Source organism: Hoplias malabaricus, chromosome 2 (assembly GCF_029633855.1).
Source record: "Hoplias malabaricus isolate fHopMal1 chromosome 2, fHopMal1.hap1, whole genome shotgun sequence".
NCBI classification, from domain to species: domain Eukaryota; kingdom Metazoa; phylum Chordata; class Actinopteri; order Characiformes; family Erythrinidae; genus Hoplias; species Hoplias malabaricus.
The window spans coordinates 68,720,282-68,744,462 of NC_089801.1; the positions used below are offsets into that span (position 1 = coordinate 68,720,282).

The 24,181-nt window shown below is 40.8% G+C and overlaps 1 protein-coding gene across 3 annotated transcripts in view; it reads left to right on the plus strand.

Moving 5' to 3' along the window:
* grin2bb (glutamate receptor, ionotropic, N-methyl D-aspartate 2B, genome duplicate b) overlaps positions 1 to 24,181 on the plus strand; it is a 128,558-nt gene that overhangs the window by 78,963 nt on the left and 25,414 nt on the right. For all 3 annotated transcript variants that reach the window (XM_066661219.1, XM_066661221.1, XM_066661220.1), the window contains 6 exons: positions 720 to 863; positions 3,142 to 3,412; positions 3,982 to 4,174; positions 18,441 to 18,555; positions 18,907 to 19,115; positions 21,694 to 21,865. In XM_066661219.1, the coding sequence (XP_066517316.1) occupies positions 720 to 863; positions 3,142 to 3,412; positions 3,982 to 4,174; positions 18,441 to 18,555; positions 18,907 to 19,115; positions 21,694 to 21,865 (1,104 nt within the window). The remainder of the gene's footprint in view (positions 1 to 719; positions 864 to 3,141; positions 3,413 to 3,981; positions 4,175 to 18,440; positions 18,556 to 18,906; positions 19,116 to 21,693; positions 21,866 to 24,181) is intronic.

Sequence of the window (24,181 nt, forward strand, 5' to 3'; positions counted from 1 at the left end):
CATTGAGACCTACGAGACACAGGGAGAAAGAGGGAGAGGAAGAGGGAGGGGGTCCAGCATGAGTCATGAGCAACATAACGAATACAGTTGATTTTAAACACACACACACACACACACACACACACACATGCACACACAAATTCATTGAATTGTCAACCGTGTGTATTCATATTAACACACAAGCATTGTGTTCATTGGCCAAACCTCAGAAACAGATGATGCATGAACACATGAACAAAGGCATTGTGCGCCCACTGCCAGCAAATGCGCATATTTGCACACACTTCTCTTATGGTGTATTTTGTAGATAAGAATGCATTTACAATGTATTACATGCAAAAAGTGGCTTTCCGAAGTGAGTGAATATACGATTTTCCTCAGGGGCCTTTAGCTCTGCCTACATTGCATACTGATCTCTTCCAATGTGCACCAGATTCAAAACACAAGTCTTTACGTGTGTTCCGCTGGTCAGAGCTTCTTTGGGAAGCCTGTACAATCATGTGAGAAATCACATTTGACATGCAGTTTTACCACATTGTCTCAACTGTGTATAATCTGCAGTTGTCTTGTTTCACCCTTTTAAATGTGACTTTGTGTGACAATGCGATGTTGTTCCAACGCTGATTAGCAATTAGTGCATAATGAACGCGACACCCTACTGAACAGGTCCTTTCAGATTCACATATTCTGATTCAGATTGTGGCCTTTGTCTGTTCCAGGATGACCACTCCATGTTCTTCCAGTTCGGGCCGTCCATAGAGCAGCAGGCCTCAGTCATGCTTAATATTATGGAGGAGTACGACTGGTACATCTTCTCCATTGTCACCACATACTACCCCGGATACCAGGACTTTGTCAACAGGGTGAGAAATATGACAGATATGAAACACATCTGCTTTGATATTTTCTTGTTAAAATGAACTGTTTCTAACTAAGTAGCATGCTTTGTTTTTTATTCATATGTTTAATTTCTTGTTAAAATGACCATAATATCAAGTGCGTAATGTACAGTATGGTTTTAAAAAAAAGCTGAAAAAAGTTTAATAGAGATTTACACATAAGACTTAACAACTAAATACTATAACATTTTTATTATTATTTATTGTGTCTACAGGTGTATTTTTCTACACCCACAAAGTTCAGACTGGTGTTGTGGATTCTAAGGAATCCCAAGCACAATCAGAGCGGTCAGACAATAATAAAATACCACCAGCTTCTGTGTTCGATTTTGTAAATAATTATATAAATATTTCTTTTATCTGTAATGGATTTTCTATAGCCATACATCCTGGTTGGGTAATACCATATAGTTAATGGAGGTTTTGACTGGAAATGTAATAAATGAAAGTCTGCACAGTGTTCTGTAAAACAAATAAAGACTACTTCTTTAATATGGTTCCATTAAACCATATTAATGAAACAGTTATGTGATATTGTTAATAGCTAGTCTGCATTATTATTTAAATCATAATTGTTTTGATTATGCATTGAATCAATTTCGCATTTGTTTTTTTGTGCTTTTTTTTTAAATAGCCTAAAAATGTATTGCCTAATAGCTTTGAAATCTGGAAGAAAGGAAAAATACCAGAGAGTCCTTGGGACCCACTTTGTGGCTGGGAAACGTTCTTTTGTGGCTGTTCTTCATCTCTGAGATGAGAGATGGTGGAGAAAAAATGACACTAGCACAGATATATTTGTTCAGTCAACTCTGTAAAATAGCAGAGCTGTGGGCAATGTAGTCTAAACTACTTTCTTTGCTGAAGTACCATATTGTTATTGTCCCAAACAATGCTTTATTATTATTTATAATTTTTTTCCACATCAATTAAACTCAGCAGAGGTCCTTTACCTGGTGTGAAACAGTAAAACAGCTCCTGGTTTACTTGGAGTACTCTTTACATTTACATAAAATATTCAGATGCTTGTATTAGGCTGGTGTGGCCTGGTGGTTAGGGAACTGGGCTTGTAACTGAAGGGTTTCCGGTTCGATCCCCAGAGCTGGCAGGTCATGACTGAAGTGCCCTTGAGCAAGGCACTTAACCCCTAACAGCTCCCCTGGTGCGTGGCTAGAGCTGCCCACCATTCTGGGCATATGTTCTCACTGCCCCTAGTGTTGACTAGTGTGTGTAAATGTGTGTGTCACTGCATGGATTGGGTTAAATGTAGAGAATAAATTCCTCTGTGTGCAAGCACAGTGGCCAATAAAGTAATTCTAATTTGCTTTTTTTGGGCAAAACACTGTTTAAATTCCCATTTCCTACAGCCACACATCTCTGCCTCATTTTGACGAGAACCTTGCACACAGTTTTACAACATATAATGGGAAAGCTATGACATGTGGCTTACTAGTACTTGTATGCAATTTGGAGCCATGGTGGTAGTACTGGGAAACGAGGGCCCATCATTTTACGTCACAGTTCATTTCCTTGCCTGAGCTTCCAACTGGTAATTACAGCTCAGACTAAGCCTCGGACATCTTTTCCACAGTCGAGAGTTCGTAATTACGGTAATTCCAAAGATATTTTAACATAGCCAGTTGCGTGGGTAGGCAGTTGGACAAGTTGCATAGTGGGAAATGTAGTTTTCTTTTCTACAGCATAAAAAGCACCATTAAGAAGAGTTAGGGTAGACCCAGGGCAGTATTTGTTGCATTGTGGGAAATGTAGTTTTTATGTGTTTCTGTCCTGCAGAGATGAAGAACTGCAGAAAAGAGTTATCTTCCTTGGGTTTTTGTTGTGTAAACTGAGAATGTGCCTGGTGATTTGGCATGTTTTAAGGCATGAGATGAAGAGGAATACCCCCTCTTAATTTTCTTAATGAAGTTAAAATGACTCATGGAATGTAATGTCTTATTGCTTTCATTAATCTGTGGCACCACGACATATGATCAAATACACATAATAGAATTACTAAGAAAGGATAATTATTGTTACATTAAACAGTTCCTAAGCAAGCAGTGTAGTTTGTTAACAGTAGGCAATGGTTGCTAAGCAACATAAGATGGTTTTTAATAACCAGGTACATTAATATATAGTTGAAAAATGTGTGGCAATTAATTATATATATTCATATGTGGTTTAAAATGACAGAACTCATATGTTGCATTGTGGGAAATGTAGTTCAAAACACTTCCTCCTACAGATCCGGAGTACCATAGAGAACAGCTTTGTGGGCTGGGAGTTGGAGGAGGTGTTGCTGTTGGACATGTCGGTGGATGATGGTGACTCTAAGATTCAAAACCAGATGAAGAAGCTCCAGAGCCCTGTGATACTGCTGTACTGCACTAAAGAAGAAGCCACCACCATTTTTGAGGTGGCGCATTCTGTGGGCCTCACTGGATACGGTTACACCTGGATCGTACCAGCGCTGGTGGCAGGGGATGCAGACAATGTGCCTCCAGTTTTTCCCACAGGTAGAGGGATGGACAGGAGAATGTATACACACACACACACACACACACACACACACACATATATATATTATACTTTCTTTGAAATTGATGTAGTCACATATTTAGCCTGATGCAAAACAATGCATCAGGGCATTTTTACCCCCTAGAAATACTGTTTCATGTACAGTATGATATGATGAAACACAGCTTGGAGCGTAGCAGAAATGCCATATGGTATAAAAGGTTAAACGCTGAATAATGTAAAGCTGGGAAGGAGAGTGCACTGTAAAATATGGAACAAGGCTTTTGTTCATCTGACCTGTTATTTCACTGTCTTTCATTTTTATCAAGCAACACATTTGCCCTGAATAGAAGCTTTACACTTTACTTGTTATCAATAGCAGGACACTAATATTAACTGCCCTGTCTGTTGTTTCCATTGTAAATAATATGTTCCTAATACGTTGCCTAGGTTAAATAGAGATAGAAATAAACAAACAGCATATTTTACTATATGTAAAATATATTCCTCTATCTTTATTTCTCTCTGTTCTCATTGCCCCCCTTCCTCGGTTCCTTCACTATCTCAGGTCTGATCTCTGTGTCCTACGATGAGTGGGATTACGGGCTAGAGGCTCGCGTGCGGGATGCTGTGGCCATCATTGCCATGGCGACCTCCACCATGATGCTGGACCGAGGTCCTCACACGCTGCTAAAATCAGGTTGCCACGGTGCGCCTGAAAAGAAAGGCACAAAGGGAGGAAACCCCAATGAAGTGCTGAGGTGAGTCAGAATCACCCACGCGCAGAGCTCGCGTACACTCTCACACACACACACACACACACACACACACACACACACACACACATTTAGTTATAACATTATTATAACACAGGATTATAATTTCAGAATGGACAGTGACTAAACACATAGACATACACGATTCCAATATATACAAACACAACTCTTATAAAATCACTTAGGTGCACTCAATTTGTCTTAGTCAATTCAGAGTGAGAGAAGAGAAACAGAGAGAAAGAGAAAGCACCAAGAACATGATTTACTAAGAGCACCATTACAGCCAACTCATTTACTTGCTCAGAAGATTAAATGGCAACGGAAATCCATTTCCTTTTTTGCTGGCGTGCTTGAAAACAATGTTGTTTTAAGGCATCAGATGCTTTGTTTATGTACAGAATAATGCCTTTAAGAGTCCTTGCTGAAGACAACTTGGTGTCATTTTATTTGAATTACTTTTCACTCATGGCACAAGTGCTAATTTAGTCAAAAGTGAGTTTCTAAAATAGCAATTTCTTTATGAACATCCTTTCTTCACGAACAACAACACTGTTTCTAACAGCTTACACGGTTTGTATCTCCATAGCAAAGCTTTGTCAATTCGATGGGACAATTTAGAAGGGTTAAAGGCCCCAGCATTGTATTGGGGAGCAGTGGAACTGCTTTTGTGTAGTGTTACATTTGAAATGTGTTGGAGTCTCTATCATGATCCAGAGCTAATCATCCAGCACCAGTACCTGATCACACTAGTGCTCCTATCTCCTGCTGCCTGTGACTGTCTGTGAGGAGTGTGGTGTGTTCTCTCTGTGTCTGCGTGGGTTTTCTCCGGGTGACTGTCTGTGAGGAGTGTGGTGTGTTCTCCCTGTGTCTGTGTGGGTTTCCTTTGGGTGACTGTCTGTGAGGAGTGTGGTGTGTTCTCCCTGTGTCTGTGTGGGTTTCCTTTGGGTGACTGTCTGTGAGGAGTGTGGTGTGTTCTCCCTGTGTCTGTGTGGGTTTTCTCCTGGTGCTCCAGTTTCCTCCCACAGTCCAAAAACATACGTTGGTAGGTGGATTGGTGACTCAAAAGTGTCCGTAGGTGTGAGTGTGTGAGTGAATGTTGTGTGTGTGTGTTGCCCTGTGAAGGACTGGCGCCCCCTCCAGGATGTATTCTTGCCTTGCGCCCAATGATTCCAGGGTGGCTCTGGATCCACCACGACCCTGATCTAGATAAGCGGTTACAGATAATAAATGAATGAATGAATGAAAAAGGGTTGATTCTGTGAATAGCTATTTGGTTTTTGAATGTGAATCACATATTTGTTTAGGTCAAAACTACCTTATGTCTCCTTTAAGTCACCATTAAATCACCATTACGTCTCCTGAGCCATTACTAAGCTCCTTTTGCGCACTAATACTTTCCTGGGTGTATTTTCGAATATGCAAATCAAAAGTAACTCTAACTCTTAGATTTAACCTCTAAATGACACCTAGGCACTTTTTTAGTATACTGGAAGTCAGCTTCAGTGTAAGGTGAAGGAGAGGAAAGGACAAAACATTTCAGTCAGCGAGAATGTGATTTTGTGAATTGGGTGAGTCAAATGCAGAGTTGCATCAGTGACTGCTCGCATTAACAGAGGCAGAGGAGAAAATGAGCTGAATATAACAGAATGAGGCAAAATGAGCTTAAAGATGGCCACGGCACATCATCAGAAACCTCTTCCCCATAATGGAGACCGCTGCATTCGCACAAAAGGAACGTTTCAGTTCATTCAGATGCTCGACAGGATCCGCTAGTTTTTAATATTGTTACATGCTTGTTATCCAGCTTCATGCCCAGCACTGAGGGGGGCAGTTTGAGTTGAGTAAGTTCTGCAGGTCATCTCCTGCTCCTCCTTTAACGGCACATAGCGCTTGACTTGAACACTCTTTTATTATCATTATATAGACCCCTCGACACTTGAATGAGGCCATCTCTGTCTTTTGCTCTCCCGTTACTGTATGTACATTATGCATAATGCTCTAAAACTAGCAAACAGACAAAGCCAAATCAAAAAGAATCCAGATGATCTGGAAAGATCTGATGACCTGAATGACAAAAGCCTCATGATAGCCCTACATTGTAAACCCTTGCTTCCCAAAAAAAAAGCAACAGAATAAGCAGAAAGACAGCTTAAATTTCAAAGCAAGATTTATTGTTAAGCAGTTTTGGCCCATGGTGTTTCTTATGGTCCATTTGTCATGAAACTTTGACAGAGCACAAATGGGATTTAGAAGTCTAGCTGATATATCAGTAGGAATGGATGTGACTAATCTGCTGCATTAAAACATATGGAGTTAATGTTTGTTAATATATATACAGTGATGTTAAAAATGTTTTAGGCACCCTATATTTTTGAGTACAAATTCTGTTATAGATATTTATTTTATGAAGTCTGCATTATTGAGTCTCTGCAAAAACATTTTAGATTTACTTGACCAATATTAATAATAATAATGTTATTAAAAACAAATGTAAGTATCTAAAGAAAAAAAAAAACATAATGAAGGCTCTTGAGATTTTGCATGAAAAAAAGAACTGTGACAATCCAACTTCTTAAAAGAACTGTGGCAGATTCTCCAATACATTTGGTAAAACTACAATCTAATTTCATTATAAAACAGTATAAACTGTATCTAGGATATATATTTAAGAACAACAAAAAAAAGCAAATGGGCGTCACATATAATACTGACTTTCTTTAGTTTGTTAATGTTTACTGCACATTGTTGTCCTTTTCTTTCAAGTAATAAAGAATTAATTCCATTATTTTTGAATTCATCTTCACTTTCCAACATTTTTTTGCATGTGCCTAAAACTTTTGCACAGTTATACATGTATATTTATTATTATTAATATTTTATTTGTATTTTTTATTAATTTCAAATGTCCACATTATGGAAACCTATTATTGGTGGTAAAGAAACGAGTTCCTCCTTTTTGATTGGTTTAATTTTAAACACTGTCAACATTAACGTTACATTCTGAAACATTGACAGTGTTTAGATGAAGCCAATCAACAAGGTGGAACTAATTTAACAACAAAATGATGGTTTTCTATAAACTGGGCTCTTTAAACAAGTAGAAAAAGAACTGAAATGTGAAAGTGCAGAGGACTGTTGAGAAACATTGTGTTTTTCTACCTGACAGCCAGCAACTCCTCTAACAGTGGCTTTCAGTCTTTGGAAAAGACATGGGACTAAATTTGTGGTGATTAGTGTCTATACAGATGCCAATCTGTTATATGTCCACGCCTCCTGGACAGCCCACTGCCTGAGTAATATAAATGTAAAGACAACAGCTACAGCTTGTCCAGTTGCACTCACTAAGATTTGATTGGGCTTCAAAAATTCAACCGTTGGAATGAAATAAACTGATGTTGGTGTGTGAATTGTTGAACTGTCATTTGTGGGACTTTGGGTCAAATCATTTAATACAAACAGTCCAGAGATGTCCCCTTCAGGTAGCTTTATGAAGTTTTGGTTACCATTTAAAGGTGATGTTATACACTTATTCCAAAATTTAACATAGTGTCACAATGGTAAAGCACCACATCACTGTTCTTACCTTGTCTAAACAGTCCTTTTCAGACCGGTCAAATCTAACGGGTTAATCGAATCACATCACTTGGGCAGCAAGTTTAATTTTCATAAAATGTCCCCTTTAAGGCTGATCATTTAAGGCTGTGCTGATTGGCTGCCCTGGGTTTAGCCTTATTTAAAAAAGCAGACTGAACTGTTAACGTGCTGCAGACATAAACATTTCTAAATAAGATGAGTTTCTGATTAAAAATTAAATACAAATCTGGCTTTGTGTTGTTTGTGGACACATACACATCCATCATTTTTGCTAAAATGGAGGATATTAGTAAGTAGTGCTTGTGTTTTAAAGGAGAAGATTAATTTAAACTTTTCATTCCACAATTTTGTAGCCTTTCTTTTGGTTCTTTTACTGTTAAATATTCACAGTGTTAGGACCAGCTGATGTGCTAAAATGGAGAAACATAGTTCACTTTGGACAGAAAATATATTTCTTTGTCAGCGTCTGTGTTATTATTCTGATTATAGTCAAATCTGTTTTATTATTAATGTGATGCATTTTGAATGCTTTTGGCAGGGAGACAGTATTGAAGGGCTGGGAGTGTGTGTGTGGGGGGGTGGGGTGGGGGGGCAGTCCTCTTTCTTTGCCTAACACACTGCAGTTGACATTTTGACAGCGCTTGACGTGTGTGCTTATTATCAGAGCTTTTGTGATCTCACAAACTCCCCCGGTTTTAACAGCAATGAGAAGCACACCTTTCACTCCAGCAGCATCGCCTCGCCTCACCTCGCCTCTGTTCTGCTGCTTGACGCCGGCCATGGAGGGGGCATTGATTGCTAATTATTAATTAGCATTTAGTGCTCCCCTGGATTTGATGTGCTGTGGTGTCGGTAATAAAACGCTCAGGGCGAAGTTGGATTACTGAGACACAACAAGAAAAGAATAGAGCTTCGCTTTTATCTCTCTCTTTCTCTTTTCATGTCTTTTTTTCCTTTGTTCTCTTTCTTTTTCCTAAACTTCTTCTTTGTTTCCTTCTCTCTATCTTCTTTTTCTTTTCTTCACTTGTTTTCTCCTTCTCTGAAGCTTGCTATATTTCCTATTCTCTTATATCTCTTTTTACCACTATTTTCTTTCTCTCATTTCTTTCTCTCTCTGTGGATCTCTCTGGCTCTTTCTTTCTCAACCTCTCCCTCTTGCTTGCTTACTTTATCTCTCTTTTATCTCTCTTTACTGTGAGCTACATTATTGTTCACTAAAGGTACAGACAGTGTAAATGTATCTTCAAAGGTACCAAAGTGGTCTTAAAAGTCGAGTTGTAAACCTTGGAAGTATTCCACATTCCCTTTTTTTCCAGAAGGAGCAGTGAATTTTTGTACATTTTTAATAACACACTTGTTTTAAATACAAAACTAAATAAAAGCATGGGGTGGAGATGGGATGTAAGGAATGAATGCAACAGAAAATAGTAAATAACATGCACACATCTCTAAAGAAAGTATTGAAGAGGGTACCTTCATAGTCACAGTGACAGTTTTTGAGTGTTTCTCTATCCCAATCATTTACGTAGTTCATCTATGTACTCTCTCTCTCTCTCTCTCTCTCTCTCTCTCTCTCTCTCTCTCTCTCTCTCTCTCTCTCTCTCTCTCTCTCTCTCTCTCTTTCTCTCTCTCTGTTTTTCAATGAAACCTCACTTTTCTCAGTCTTCCATTTCTTCATTCTTCTTTCATACTGAGGCTTTCCCTCTTCCTTTCTTTCCTCTGTCTCTCTCTCTCTTCTCGCTCACTCTCGTATTGGCTTTTCACCTTTTCTCACTCCCTCTTTTCCTCCCTCCCTCTGAGAGAAACTGTATTGGAGCATCTCCATCTCTGCTTAAATGCACACACACACACACACACACACATCAGAAACTTCATCCTCATCCTCACTTGCCTCCCAAAATAAACCCTGTAAAATATTCAATGCTAAATTTGGCATTTGGGGAGCTACATCTATTGTGAAACAGCACAATGTAAAAGAAATCTGCTACAACTTCTGACACCATGGTTCAGACCCCTGTGACATGCCACAGCCTCATCCACCATCCACTCAGAAGCAGTTAAATTAAAAGAAAAACAATTTTCCGACATTAAATAGTGAGTAAACAGTAGATTTCTTCACCTTGCATTAAATATTCAAAATATTTAGCACAAAAATTAAATAAAGAGAGAGATATACATAAACCTTCATTGTAAAGAGTGAAACAGAATGTTCTACATTTTATATGTAATTTATATGTATACAATAATTAAATAATCAACTGCGATCAGAAGACTTAGTTTGTTGTAGTTAATCACCTGTTAAATGCAATTATCCCATTGGCTTAATCAGCTCATGTGAAAGCAGGGTGAAAACAGTGTGAATACACTCTAATATTCATCACTGACGTCCAGAGACAGCTCCTGTAGCTGCATGATAACAGCTTCTAGCTCTTACTCCACATTGTCACATTGAGAGTTGAAAGATATTGCCTTACTCTGGTTTTACATTTGTTTGTTTGCTGCTCATTGAATTTTCCACAGTTCTTCTGTGAGCTCTAACCAGTGTCCTTTTTCAGTGGCAGCATTACAGATAACGGCTCCCAAGAGGCATTGCTGCTTAAGTGTGTTGGCCCTGTCATCGGGAGGTCGCCTTTTCCATCCCTCGTGATTCCTTAGCCATCAAGGCCGGGAGTCCAAGGGAGCACAGTTGGTCTTGTTGTCTCTCAGTTTTTTTCCCTTCAAATTTCCCGTCACAGTACTAGCCAAATCGGGCATGTATTAGAAAGCCTAACATCACTGAGCAGTTAGTGTTTTCTGACGAAGTGTGTTGAAATATCCAGTGGTGTTGAGTTACCACACAATGTGTTAAATGCACTGTGGCTGGGTTCACATGTCTCAGAGGATGCATCTGTTAGTCTTCACCTTTCCCACTTCCCACACTGATCAGCCACCTCCAGGTTTTTACAATCTATGTTCATTCTCTCAGCTCCACAGGAGCAGTTTGCAGCGCTACAATTAACGGCAGTGGTCCATTTGTTGATCTGCATACCTGGTTTGCCCCCTTTCACCCTGTTCTTCGATAGTCAGGACCCTACACAGGACCACTACAGAGCAGGAAAGATTTGGTGACACTGTTATTGTAGTGGTGGAGTCCACTCTGCCTGCTCTGTTAGACATGCCTACATCATTGGTTCAGCCTGTAGACAGTAGCTCATCTGTTGCTGCATAGTTTGTGTTGGGCGTCCTCTTGTCCTTCATCAGTGATTGCTGGTTGTTGCAACACTTTTGGTTGGATATTTTTGGCTGCAAGTAAAACATGCGGAGCAACAGATATTATTCTGTAATTGTAAAACAACAAAGTGTTCATGTATGGTCAGTGGGGCTGAGAGAATGAAGGGTGAGTGCAGATACAAGGAGAGTAAAATACCTTTGTTATTCAGTTCTCTCTTCAGTTCATTGTTCTGTTATTATGGATGAAATTTTTACATACTATAAAGTGCAGGCAGCATTTTTAACAGTGAATAGTAAAAAGACGAAAACTAGGATTACAACATATTCCATATGACAGTAACAATATGCAGCTATGGCTCAGTAAAAGTATCATCTGGCCTGATTGAAAATGACAGTCTGACCCCTGCTGGACTTAAACGATTCGTTTTCAGGGCAGTAGGACCAGTGAAGCTGACGGGCTCCGGTGGTGTTTTGTCATTCTGGCCCACGCTGCGCTGTGGTAGATCTGTCAGGCCTGGCGTATAGCTGCGCAAGGTCCAGGGGACGTTCAGGACAGATGTAGCAGAGCTGTGTGTAAACATTAGACAGAGACACAGAGTGACAGAGGGTTTGAATGGGGTTTATGTGTTCTCTTCTCTGTGTGTATGTCCCAGTGTCCCAATGTTTAACTTATTGATGTTTGTTTGGCTGTCAAAACTCATCTCTCCATCTGCCTGTGTTACGTCTTACCCATGTGTGTCTGACGCATACATCCCCATGTTACTGTCATAGCCCCTCTGTACGGGTGTGTGCATTTGTCTGTGTGTTGACATGTCTCATGCATCTGCATTTTCTACCCCTGGTCCCTGTGATGCATTTCGAGTGGTTTAGGCTCATACAGCTGTTATTTGCATTCTCTTTCACTTATCTGAATGTACAATGGATAATTTGTCAGCGTGTGCAATATCAGCCATTGCTGGGGTTACAGATATTAAATTATGGATATTATAGAAGGCTAAATATGCAAATGAGATACTAATTACTGAATGTTTTGTGTGTGTGTGTGGGTGTTGTGATCACAAAAGTATTGATGTTATTCTGTGAATCGACTGACACTGATGTTAGGAGTGTGATGGCTCCAGTGTTTATTGCATGAAATATTACCTATATAATAACTGTATTGAGTGATTTGATTATCACTTTAAATAGAATACAGTTATTATCCATGTTTGTTAGTTTTAAAGATTATTTTGCTTAAATTTAAACATAAATTTCAATGGGTATATTTTCGTCAATTAGCTTGAGGCAAAATAACTAAATAAAACCTGAAATATATTTAATGAATCTTGTCATGGCCATAACACTTTTAGAAGGCAATAGTGAGTAATGTGGGTTCAAGTCCTGCTTCAGGTGAGTGTGGTGTGTTCTCCCTGTGTCTGCGTGGGTTTCCTCCAGGTGACTGTCTGTGAGGAGTGTGGTGTGTTCTCCCTGTGTCTGCGTGGGTTTCCTCCGGGTGACTGTCTGTGAGGAGTGTGGTGTGTTCTCCCTGTGTCTGCGTGGGTTTCCTCCAGGTGACTGTCTTTGAGGAGTGTGGTGTGTTCTCCCTGTGTCTGTGTGGGTTTCCTCCAGGTGACTGTCTGTGAGGAGTGTGGTGTGTTCTCCCTGTGTCTGCGTGGGTTTCCTCCGGGTGACTGTCTGTGAGGAGTGTGGTGTGTTCTCCCTGTGTCTGCGTGGGTTTCCTCCAGGTGACTGTCTGTGAGGAGTGTGGTGTGTTCTCCCTGTGTCCGTGTGGGTTTCCTCTGGGTGACTGTCTGTGAGGAGTTTGGTGTGTTCTCCCTGTATCTGTGTGGGTTTCCTCCAGGTGACTGTCTGTGAGGAGTGTGGTGTGTTCTCCCTGTGTCCGTGTGGGTTTCCTCTGGGTGACTGTCTGTGAGGAGTTTGGTGTGTTCTCCCTGTATCTGTGTGGGTTTCCTCCAGGTGACTGTCTGTGAGGAGTGTGGTGTGTTCTCCCTGTGTCTGTGTGGGTTTCCTCCAGGTGACTGTCTGTGAGGAGTGTGGTGTGTTCTCCCTGTGTCTGCGTGGGTTTCCTCTGGGTGACTGTCTGTGAGGAGTGTGGTGTGTTCTCCCTGTGTCTGCGTGGGTTTCCTCCAGGTGACTGTCTGTGAGGAGTGTGGTGTGTTCTCCCTGTGTCTGTGTGGGTTTCCTCTGGGTGACTGTCTGTGAGGAGTGTGGTGTGTTCTGCCTGTGTCTGTGTGGGTTTCCTCCAGGTGACTGTCTGTGAGGAGTGTGGTGTGTTCTCCCTGTGTCTGCGTGGGTTTCCTCCGGGTGACTATCTGTGAGGACTGTGGTGTGTTCTCCCTGTGTCTGCGTGTGTTTCCTCCGGTGACTGTCTGTGAGGAGTGTGGTGTGTTCTCCCTGTGTCTGCGTGGGTTTCCTCCGGGTGACTATCTGTGAGGACTGTGGTGTGTTCTCCCTGTGTCTGCATGTGTTTCCTCCGGGTGACTGTCTGTGAGGAGTGTGGTGTGTTCTCCGTGTGTCTGCGTGGGTTTCCTCCGGGTGACTGTCTGTGAGGAGTTTGGTGTGTTCTCTCTGTGTCTGCGTGGGTTTCCTCCAGGTGTTTGTCTGTGAGGAGTGTGGTGTGTTCTCATTATACTTGTATTCTAAGTTGCTTTCAATGTATGACAATGTTATGAACATTTTATTTGTAGTTAGTGGAAAAAAAATATTCATTAGGAGAACAAACGGGTTACTCCTAATTAAGCAACCTTTTAAAATATGAAACTCTAGGAATCCTGACTAATGAATGGTTCTTTTTAGATGTGAAGCACCTCATGGAACTGGCTTGCAACTTATTCTCTCACATACAAACATAAACAATAATGCTTAATTAGTAATGACACTTGTTTCTCACATACTGCCTCACATCCTGAGAGAAGCAGCAGTGAGCTAAACTCTTGTGGCCCCTGGATCCACAGCCCTGTGCGCTTAGCACAGTTACCTTATCATACCTTGGGCCACTGCTGCAAGATGCTTACCCACCATGGCACATAAATGGAAGTGTGTCTGTCTGTCTTTCTGTCTCCTGAGTATAAGTGTGTGCTGGTGTATGTATTTTTAATTAAAGTGGATTGTGAGCTGTAGATTAATTACCGTACTTACACAGGGCTTAAAGCATGTTGGAGGGGGGGTGGTACCATGGAATCATCAAACCGTCTCCCCAGGGAGGCCTAGGGGACCACACACACACACACACACACACACACACACCTGCCTGTGAGCACTAGGATCTGGCTTCACAGCTGTGTTGTCCTATCCTACGTTTCACTGAAGCAGGAATTATAGTCACCCAAATCCTGATTAGCTGCCCTGCTGTAGTGATGTCATCACGCCGCCTCGTCACTGTGTCATTTTAAATCTGTCTCAGATTAGTGACGCCGTCTCATAGAGCCTTGCCCACAAAAAAGGGGAAAAAAGCACTCAACGTTGGTTTGTTTTACTATTGCTTGTGGAGTGGGTAGGATGCTATTATTCTCTAAATGTATAATAGCTCAAATGTCTATCAGTTTATGAATTAAGAGAAGGTCTGAATAATTTGTTGTGAAAGGCATTTGAATGATCAGACAGGGCAGAGAGTGAATGTATTGAGAAGCACTGGAGTATTCCTTTAAACTACCCCATTATTTTGGATCTTCATTGGCTAAGAGGTGCAGTGCCTTGCAGTAAACCACTGTGACGTCAGCACTTGGGATAAAAAAAAAAGTCAATGATGGTATGGAGGGGGATTAATCATATTCAATATCAGTTGTATGCACACTTGGCTCTCACAGTTTCTAAGCTCAGTCTTCATCAGAGAGCAGAGTGAAAGGGTCATTTCTGCAAACAGCATTTTATCGTGTGGCTCTATTGATCCGTCTGTATTTATAGAGAGAGAGATTTATTGGGTACTTGTGTATCATTTTCCTACCAGCTAAGAGAAGGGATGAGAGAGAGAGAGAGACAGATAGAAGGGAGTGAGGGACAGATCGAGGGGTGTAGGGGCAACATTCTGGGTACGAAAGAGTCTCTCTCTCTCTCTCTCTCTCTCTCTTTCCCCACTCTCGTTTTCTGGTGAGATTATTGTTCCCATGGCAACGCGGCAGATTGCTAGGAAATCACTGGTTGTGGGCACCATGGTAACACATTTCATATGCCGGTCTCTCTCTTTCTCTCTCTTACACATACACACACACACACATCACGATACAATCATAATGTGTATCAATCATAACACACTGCAGTCAGCACTCATTTGTAACTTGCCAGGGCCTTTTCTTTTGTCTTTCTTTTTGTAGTATTTCTTAGTTTTTTTTTTGGTTCTCTTTATTTACACACAGGGCAGTGTATGGGTAACCATAGACGCTGTCAGCCAGTTTGTTGCTCTCTTACCCGATGGCTGGTGTGGTGCTGCATACAAACACTAACTTACACCTCCAACAGTATACTAAAGCTGTGGAGGCTAATGATTTCCTCTAGCACTCGACAAATGCTGCTGTTTGAATGGTGGAGCTATAGAGCTGCTCCCTGCTGTAAATGTATGAGATGACTTATACATTTACAGTAGGCTACACATACATTAGCTCATAAATATGAATTTGTATGTGTAGTTATTTGCGCTTTCCCATGTCCCCTTTCTTTAGCATCCTCTCTCTCTCTCTCTCTCCCCCTTTTTATCTCTTCCTCATCTCTCTGTCTCCTCATCTACATCTCTTGCTTTTATCTACCCTTGCTTTTTTACTCTGTGTCACTCTTGTCCTTTATCTACCCCCCCCCCCCAACCTCTTCTCTCAACCCTCATTTGGAGTAGATAGTTATTTTTTGCGTGGTGAGTGGTTTTTCTGAGGCTGAGTGTTGTCATGGTGATGGCAGCCTACAGATCAAGAGCAGGTTGGTGTGGGGGGGGGAGGAAGAGGGGGGAGAGAGAGTGGAGTTTGCACTGGCACTGACACAAACTTGTTGACACACATACACCACGATACAAACACCCTGATGCAAATCTGTGTGTCTGAGAGCTCCAGGGCACAAAACACACCAGCATACACACACGCACACACACACACACATACGTGTATACACCTGGCGACACAATGATTCACAGCCACAAGTCTAAAGTGGGTCAGAGGCTGTTTGTCAAAAACTGAACAAACACACACACACACACACACACACACAAAATTATGCCTCACCAATTCTAACACTAATGTGACAGGGTCTATTTCTAGTCTTTGTGGTGATGTGCTTGATTATCCAGCCCAATTAACTGTAGAAATAAGGCATGCAATCAACCGAAACTTTTTATATACAATGAAAAAAAAGCTAATATCACCATCACCTTTGTCACAAGTCCAAGCTCTTATCATCTTCATAATCATTCAAAATAATCATAATCGTAGACCTTTCCCCTGTTTACATGACATTGGTCACCAACCGAATGTTCCCTGCTCCATACAGAAATGAGTACTTTCACAGGAATATATATCTATATTCAGATATAGAAACACATTACGATTTCAACTTTGCAGTAAATTCTCAGTTTAAAATTCTACATTAACAAAGTGGGCTGTTACAGAAGATGAATGAGCAAATGAGACATTTTGCCAAAAAATTCATTTTTGAGGTGTTCACTATACTCTGTGATTATGCTGAAAGTGCAGTTTTAAGGACCTGGCAATTCAGGGTCGCGGTGGGTCCAGAGCCTACCTGGAATCATTGGGCGCAAGGCAGGAATACACCCGGGGGGCGCCCGTCCTTCACAGGGCAACACACACACTCACATCTACAGACACTTTTGAGTCGCCAATCCACCCACCAACGTGTGTTTTTGGACTGTGGGAGGAAACCAGAGCACCCGGAGGAAACCCACACGGACACAGGGAGAACACACCACACTCCTCACAGACAATCACCCGGAGGAAACCCACACGGACACAGGGAGAACACACCACACTCCTCACAGACAATCACCCGGAGGAAACCCACACGGACACAGGGAGAACACACCACACTCCTCACAGACAGTCACCCGGAGCGGGAATCAAACCCACAACCTACAGGTCCCTGGAGCTGTGTGACTGCGACACTACCTGCTACGCCACCGTGCCGCCCTCCTCGCTACATGACACCAGTAAATACATATAGTACAAGAAAACTGTGATCTGCCAAACTTGATTATATTACCTCCATATAAATAATGAACAATACATCAACTTAATTGTGTCATTTATTTAGCATTCATCGTTAACTGTGTTTTTGAAATATAATACAATGGAAATGAACGACACATTAAAAACAAGTAAATGCAAACTATTTTATCCTTGTGCTGCAGATGAACATCGACATTTATTTGAGTGTGAAAGTAAGCCATGTAATTTATAGGGCCTTTTTGATATAACTATGGTGTCAAAACTATTCCAGCCTATCAATTTTGGTTGTTACCTTTGTCACCAGGCTAAGCGTTTGTTGTTCATAATCATTATGGAACCTTTTCCCTGTTTACATGACATCTGCAATGTTTACTCTGATAGGGGGCATTTTTACAGGAACTGTAGACCTTCCCACTGGCTTTTTCACTTCAGTGGAGCTGAAGGTTATGGATAATGGTCTTTTGACCAGGAGGCCATCAGATCAGCACTCCCTCGTGTTTATCCACTCTGTCACTGCCCCAGTGCTCAAATGGACACTCTGCTAGTGCACAGATCTATTCTGAGACTGGTGGACACATTACAGGCACATTTGTAGATTTACAGCAATATATTTTTGCTCAAATATTCCTTGAATGACAGTGTTTAACTCCTGAAACACTTGGAACCTGTCAGCGGGCTTAGACTTCAGTTATTCGGTACTGAATAATTCATACCATGCTAAGGTTAGTTCTGGCCTTGCAGTGTGATTGACGGAAAGGCATTCTGTGAGCATTAATATCATTCGATATTAGCATGCTGAACACACTGTTATAATTTGAACATCTCACTCTAATCTACTCTCGTATAACGCAACGATGGCCCACAGCGTATAGACTGTTTAATGGAACTTTTTTCGGAATGTAATCAGGTATGTGCTCTCATTTTAGAAATGCTCACTTGATGGCTTGAAATAAATTGCAGTGTATCCAGCGATAAGAGCAGCGTTGTGTTACACAGAAGCACTAATTCCACATGCTGGGACATTTCTCTATGACAGACTTTGGCAGGCAGTGGCAGCGAAATTTAAGCTTGACAGTTAAAGATATTGTAGATGTATAAAACACAGATGCTTACAGATGCTAGATTGGTTTTGGTGCACTAGATGGTTACTGATTACGACTTGTTATTATAATATTCTAAATGGCTACCTCTGATTTTGGATATTCTAGATTTTTTTTTAAATGTCTGGTTTATTTACTGTAATGTGTACAGTGTGTACTTACTCTTTGTCTTTGTCTTTGTCTCCTCAGATACCTCATGAACGTCACATTCGAAGGGCGCAATCTCTCTTTCAGCGAGGACGGCTACCAGATGCACCCCAAGTTGGTTATTATTTTGCTGGATAAGGAAAGACAGTGGGACAGGGTTTGTATATCTCCATTACTTGTTTTTTTCTTTCTCCAACTATCTCTTTCTCACTCTTTATCTTCTCTCTCTCTCTCTCTCTCTCTCTCTCTCTCTCTCTCTCTATCTCTCTCTCGCATTGCACATTCAAACACCACTGTACACAACCTTTTTACTTCCCAGATGTCATAATCAGCCTTGTTCCCTCTTTGTATCTTTGGACTCTGAGAATTCTTACTATTCAGACGCACTCAAAATAAGGTTGCATTAATCTGACGCCAACATTTTCGACTCTCTTTTCATATCCCTTTTTTTCCCAATCACTCTCTATCCACACCCCTTCTTTTCTCTTCCCTCCCCTCTCCTTCCCAGGTGGGAAAGTGGGAAAACGGGTCGTTGACGATGAAGTACCACGTATGGCCGCGTTTCGAGCTATATTCGGATGCTGAGGAGAGGGATGATGATCACCTGTCTATAGTGACTCTGGAGGAGGCACCATTCGTCATTGTGGAGGACGTGGACCCCCTCAGTGGAACCTGTATGCGAAACACTGTTCCCTGCAGGAAGCAGCTCAAAGCCCAGTGAGAACCCCATTGACCCACTTCATCATCAAACACTTTCCATTTGTTATACAGGGGCAGACAAATCATCTGGAAAAGCAGTTGTGTTTTCATTTTATTCTCAGTTAGCAGACTGTGTACTGTACAGATTTGTTGCTAGAGGTTATTACAGATTAGATTAGATTTATACGTTACTAAACTGGGTCAACTGGGATAAAAACTCCAGCAGCCCTGCTGTGTCTGATCCCGTCTTATGCACAAAACACACACTAACACACCACCACATCAGTGTCACTGCAGAGGAACCAATGAGCAATGAGTGTAGAAACATGGATGTGGCTTTAATGTTTTAGCTCGTTGTTTTACAGTGTACCCCTGTGTACTCAGAAAAGCATATTGTTATTGTAATTTTTCATAATGAAGAACGTATCACCATGTCTCCACCAGTAGCATCAAGGGGAAATGTGTCAGAACTTGTGAAGGCTAGTGCCACACAAGAGAGAACTGCCTCAGGAAGCTCTAAAAGTGGTCGCTAGCTAATGCCGCTGACAGGAACAGAAGGGCACTTAAATAGGGTAATTGCATCCTGATAATTCACACAGGTGATATTTATGATGAAAGGTTGCAAATAACTCTCCAACTTTACCATGCCGTAATGAGCACGAAAGCAGCCCCTCAGTGCAGTAGACGAAACTAATGGGATCAAAATGGTTTGTGTTTCACGATTATCTGAGTACGAACAGGGGAGCTGTAATTTAGTTGGTGATTAATATTTAGTAGGAATGTCCAATTAAAACAGATTTTGTGGTCAGCGAACCAGTTACACGTGCTAACATGCACATTCTGCATTTCTTCTGAAATTAAGGTTATTAATAAGTAACAGCATCTAATCTTCTGAGATGTATTTGACCAGATGTTGGAGTATTTCTGTAAAGATTTGATGACATTCAGCCTGAGTCAGGTACTGATTTTGAATAAATCATTGACAATCACAAACACTACACCAAGCCACCCAATCAAGGTATTTACTGGAGTTCAATCACTCTAGGGAATGCAGTGCCACTGCATCACAGACCAAACCTGAGTTTGAGACCAAACTCTGGCATACACTTGGCATTGAGCATGGTGTCTTATGTACAGGTGCTCATACTTCATGCTCTTCTCTTTGTTTGTATAGCAAGTGCACATTTAAATAGCAAAAAATCACCAATTATCCGAGGTGTCTACAAATGCTTGGACATATAGTGTCGCTCATGACAAGCTCAGAAAGCGACAGGCCTGGCAGAGTTTTAATTTTCAGCCCGTTATTTTCCCATCTTTAAAGTTCTAAGTACATCATGCATAAACATTTGAAGCTGAAATTGAAGATGACTTTGCAGCATAAAATATGTCATTTTTGCTCATCCTGTATCACCTGGTGAAAAGTTGTTTCAGTTTACAAGACATTTCGGTTGCTGTTTGTAGCTTCGATTTCCCTGAGGGCTAGCTTTGATGCTGCAAAGCTCTATTCTACAAATGAGCAGTAAAAAAGCATAGTAAGCTTCCCCCACTCTGTTTATGTTTGTGTGATAGTATCATACTGTTACAAAATACGCTACTTAAGATTCAGCCCCTTCAGTCTGACTCTATCCTATAAGGACAGTTTTTTTTTTTAAATCCCATTGTTTAAGCTGCATTGTTACTTAAGAAGGTGAGTTCCTCAGCAAATTTCTACATGTTCTTCTATAAAGTAACATCTCAAATGAGCTTAAGAATCAAATTGCTTTGTGGTTTCTGAAAAAGCTAAGCTTTGTTTTAAGCTTTTAATGTCCCAGCCATGATTAAAGAGTACATATTATATCCCTTTTCCACACGTTTACACAGTCTTGATGGGGTTTTGATGAAATGTCTGTGACATGCTTTCGTGAAAATAACAAACAACACAGTGGTTTTCATCGTCAAGCAGTTTCAGAGCCGGTTTCAACCTATTTAATTAGTACTCTTATCTCTCCACACTCCATTTAACCTTATCTTGGTGCTTTCAAAAAAACACAGCTATGGCACAGTGATCGGAGAGAATCAGGAGGTGGGACAATTCTGAATTGCCTGCGATCTACGTAAGAGGCAGCACAGAATTCAGACGACTCATTATTCATTCTTGGGCAGATCACAAAAACTGACAGGATTCTGTTATTTCTCAGTTTGTGTTTTGTGCTAATTCACTCAAAAAGTGATTTTCTCATAATACGTTCCAATTAAATAGGTTCGGTACAGAAATTCTGATGCATTCATACCCCTTTTGACCATTTTTGCATAGTGTATTCACTTTTAGCACATACTTTTTGGCATAACACACACTGTCTCTTGATGCAACACCATCCCATGTCAGCGTTAAGACAGTAAAGAAATGTATTAATGAACCACAAACCTAAAGGAAATCTGAACATAATATTCTTAGTATTAAATCATAACCCCAGCCTGCCCCAGGATAAAGGCAAATCGTTTTTGAGGCTTTTGTCTCATTTCTTACAGATACCTGTCCTTAACAGTCCTGATGTTAAGGTTGATTACCCCTTACCTTCAGCCTTTCAGCTTCCGTCTTCCATCTCTCTGTTTCCAGAAACCAAACAGGAGATTCAGGGATTTACATCAAGCGCTGCTGCAAGGGCTTCTGCATAGACATCCTCAAGAAGATAGCCAAGTCTGTCAAGTTCACATATGACCTTTACCTGGTCACCAACGGCAAGCACGGGAAAAAGATCAACGGCACGTGGAACGGCATGGTTGGAGAGGTGGGATCAGCTTTTTATATTAGAACAGGCTAGGCCTGTTTTAAAGGGGCAGTAATTCATTTTTCTCTACAGTTTCCCATAATCAGTTCTCAACATTTTTTAGTTTTGTTTTACTTATCCATGTGTAAATGCTGATATTCGCAGCTGGGCTGAAGACACACTGTAAATTCGGTTTGGTCATTGTGTATTTTCCAGTGAATTAAACTGGAGGACTGAATAGAGAGTGTATAGGTGTCCATATGTTTTCATATTTCATTTAAGACGTAATGCTCTTTTAGATTAATTCCACTCCAGTCTTCATTGTCCTCTGGAGCTGTTTTCTCTGATTCACTTTCTCAGTAAAATACTCTCATGAATAGTGAAAGAGCTGTTATAGTGATTGATTCAGATATCTGCAGTGTGTTGCCTAAGTAAGCACATTTTGGCAGACATCTGAAGTCTTCAGTTTTACTACGGTGAGATTATTAAAGCCCTCATTGTTGAACAGAGCCTGCCATTCTTCCAGGTGATATTAGAGTTGCTTACACATGTGAGTTCAGTCTTCGTATTGAGATGTCTATCAGCCAGAGGTGTACTCTATGGGATGTGTAAATATATGCCATATATCCACTAGGAATCCACTAGGATTTGAGCATACTCTCAAAAGCACAGTCAGACGTCCTTGACAATTATAAAAATATTTGAATTTTTGATGTAGTCTTGAACAGCACTGTAAAAATTAAATATATGCCACTGTCCAATTATAAACGTGTATCTCCATTCTTGTGGAGTTTTAGTTTACGACATCTTTTGAACACAACAGCTTTCCTTCACATTGTGTGAACATTTCTTAATGAATCGACCAATACAAATGCTCCAAAATAACTCGGAATAGAATCTTTTTTACATTCACTTCCTTTGAAAGTTAAGAAGGTTTTGTCTTTCTCCTGTAAAGTTACTTTCGGACAGTGACGACATAAAGATTCCTATCTCACAGTTCAAGGGGGTTGACATAATGAAACTGAAAAATATATGGTGTCCTTTAATAATGAGCTGGAGGGGTTTTAAATGCATTAAGCCTGGAATGCTTTAATCTGGATCCTTTTCAACACCGAGGGTATGCTGTGAGAGCTAATACTGGCTTTTATTTGTCTTCTTAATTGATTTGTAGTAGGGCTGGCTTTTATATAAAGTTGATGGAACACAAAGTCAGTGTTTTGCAGCTAGAAAATGTGTCACTTTGTATTTATGAAAGTGTGAAGAGAGGAGTGTTGATGAAAGAGATAGAGAGAGAATGAGTCAGTAACATAAAGGGAGCCATGGGGGGAGTGAGAGAGAGAGAGAGAGAGAGACAGAGACAGCCAGGCATAGAGAGAGAGAGAGAGAGAGAGAGAGAGAGAGCCTGAGGGGAAGTCCAGCTGGTGTTTCAATTCAGATTTCATAGATTAGAAATAAAACCCATTGCAGAAGCATATGCTAATCCACAGTTTAAATGAATGTGGCACGTTTGTCTAATTTCTATTCATTTTGAGTCAGATTAATTATCGTCACATCCGTCACAATGTTTGGGGAGGTGGCTGTTTTTTCAGCTGACTTGCTTGCTGCTTAATATCTGTGCCTGATGGCTCCAGACATCCGTAATGCATTATTATTATGGCCCAAAATATCTAAAACTCTCTCTCTCTCACACACACACACACACACAGAGAGAGACACTATATTCACTTCTCACACTGAAGCAAATCATTCAAAGACATATATTTCGAAAAACATGTTTGTGGACGCAATCTCTTCCAGCATTTCTTTTGAAGACTACGATATTAATAGTTTATTTGTCCTGTTTTGCTCTGGTAAAAGCTTGTACTCACCTGAGAAAGCTCTAAATTGAAACATTTCTTTGAGGACTTGATGGCATTCAGCCATGGAAATAATAATGAGGTCAGTTACCGATGTTGAATTACTAGTGAATCACATACGCTTAGGTATTAAATTGAGCTCTATCACTACAGCCCAGTGCTGGAGGGACTTTCTAAGCAATGCTCAGCTCTGAGCACGGTAAACTCACGCTCGTGTGCAGGTGCTCCAGAGTGACACGTCATTTCAAGCTTGACTGTGGAGATTATACAAGCTTTGCGAGCACAACTGAATATCTCTGTCCACAATGGGTGCACCTGACAGTAGCTGAATTATAGGGATTGCCTACAGGTTTTTGGACATATAGTGTATGTCCCTATTCATGTGTTTACTCGCTCAGGACGGCAGCTTCTTACATATGATAAAAGGGTTTTTAGCACATTGCATTTAAGTGTATGGCTATTGACAGTAATGTATTGGATC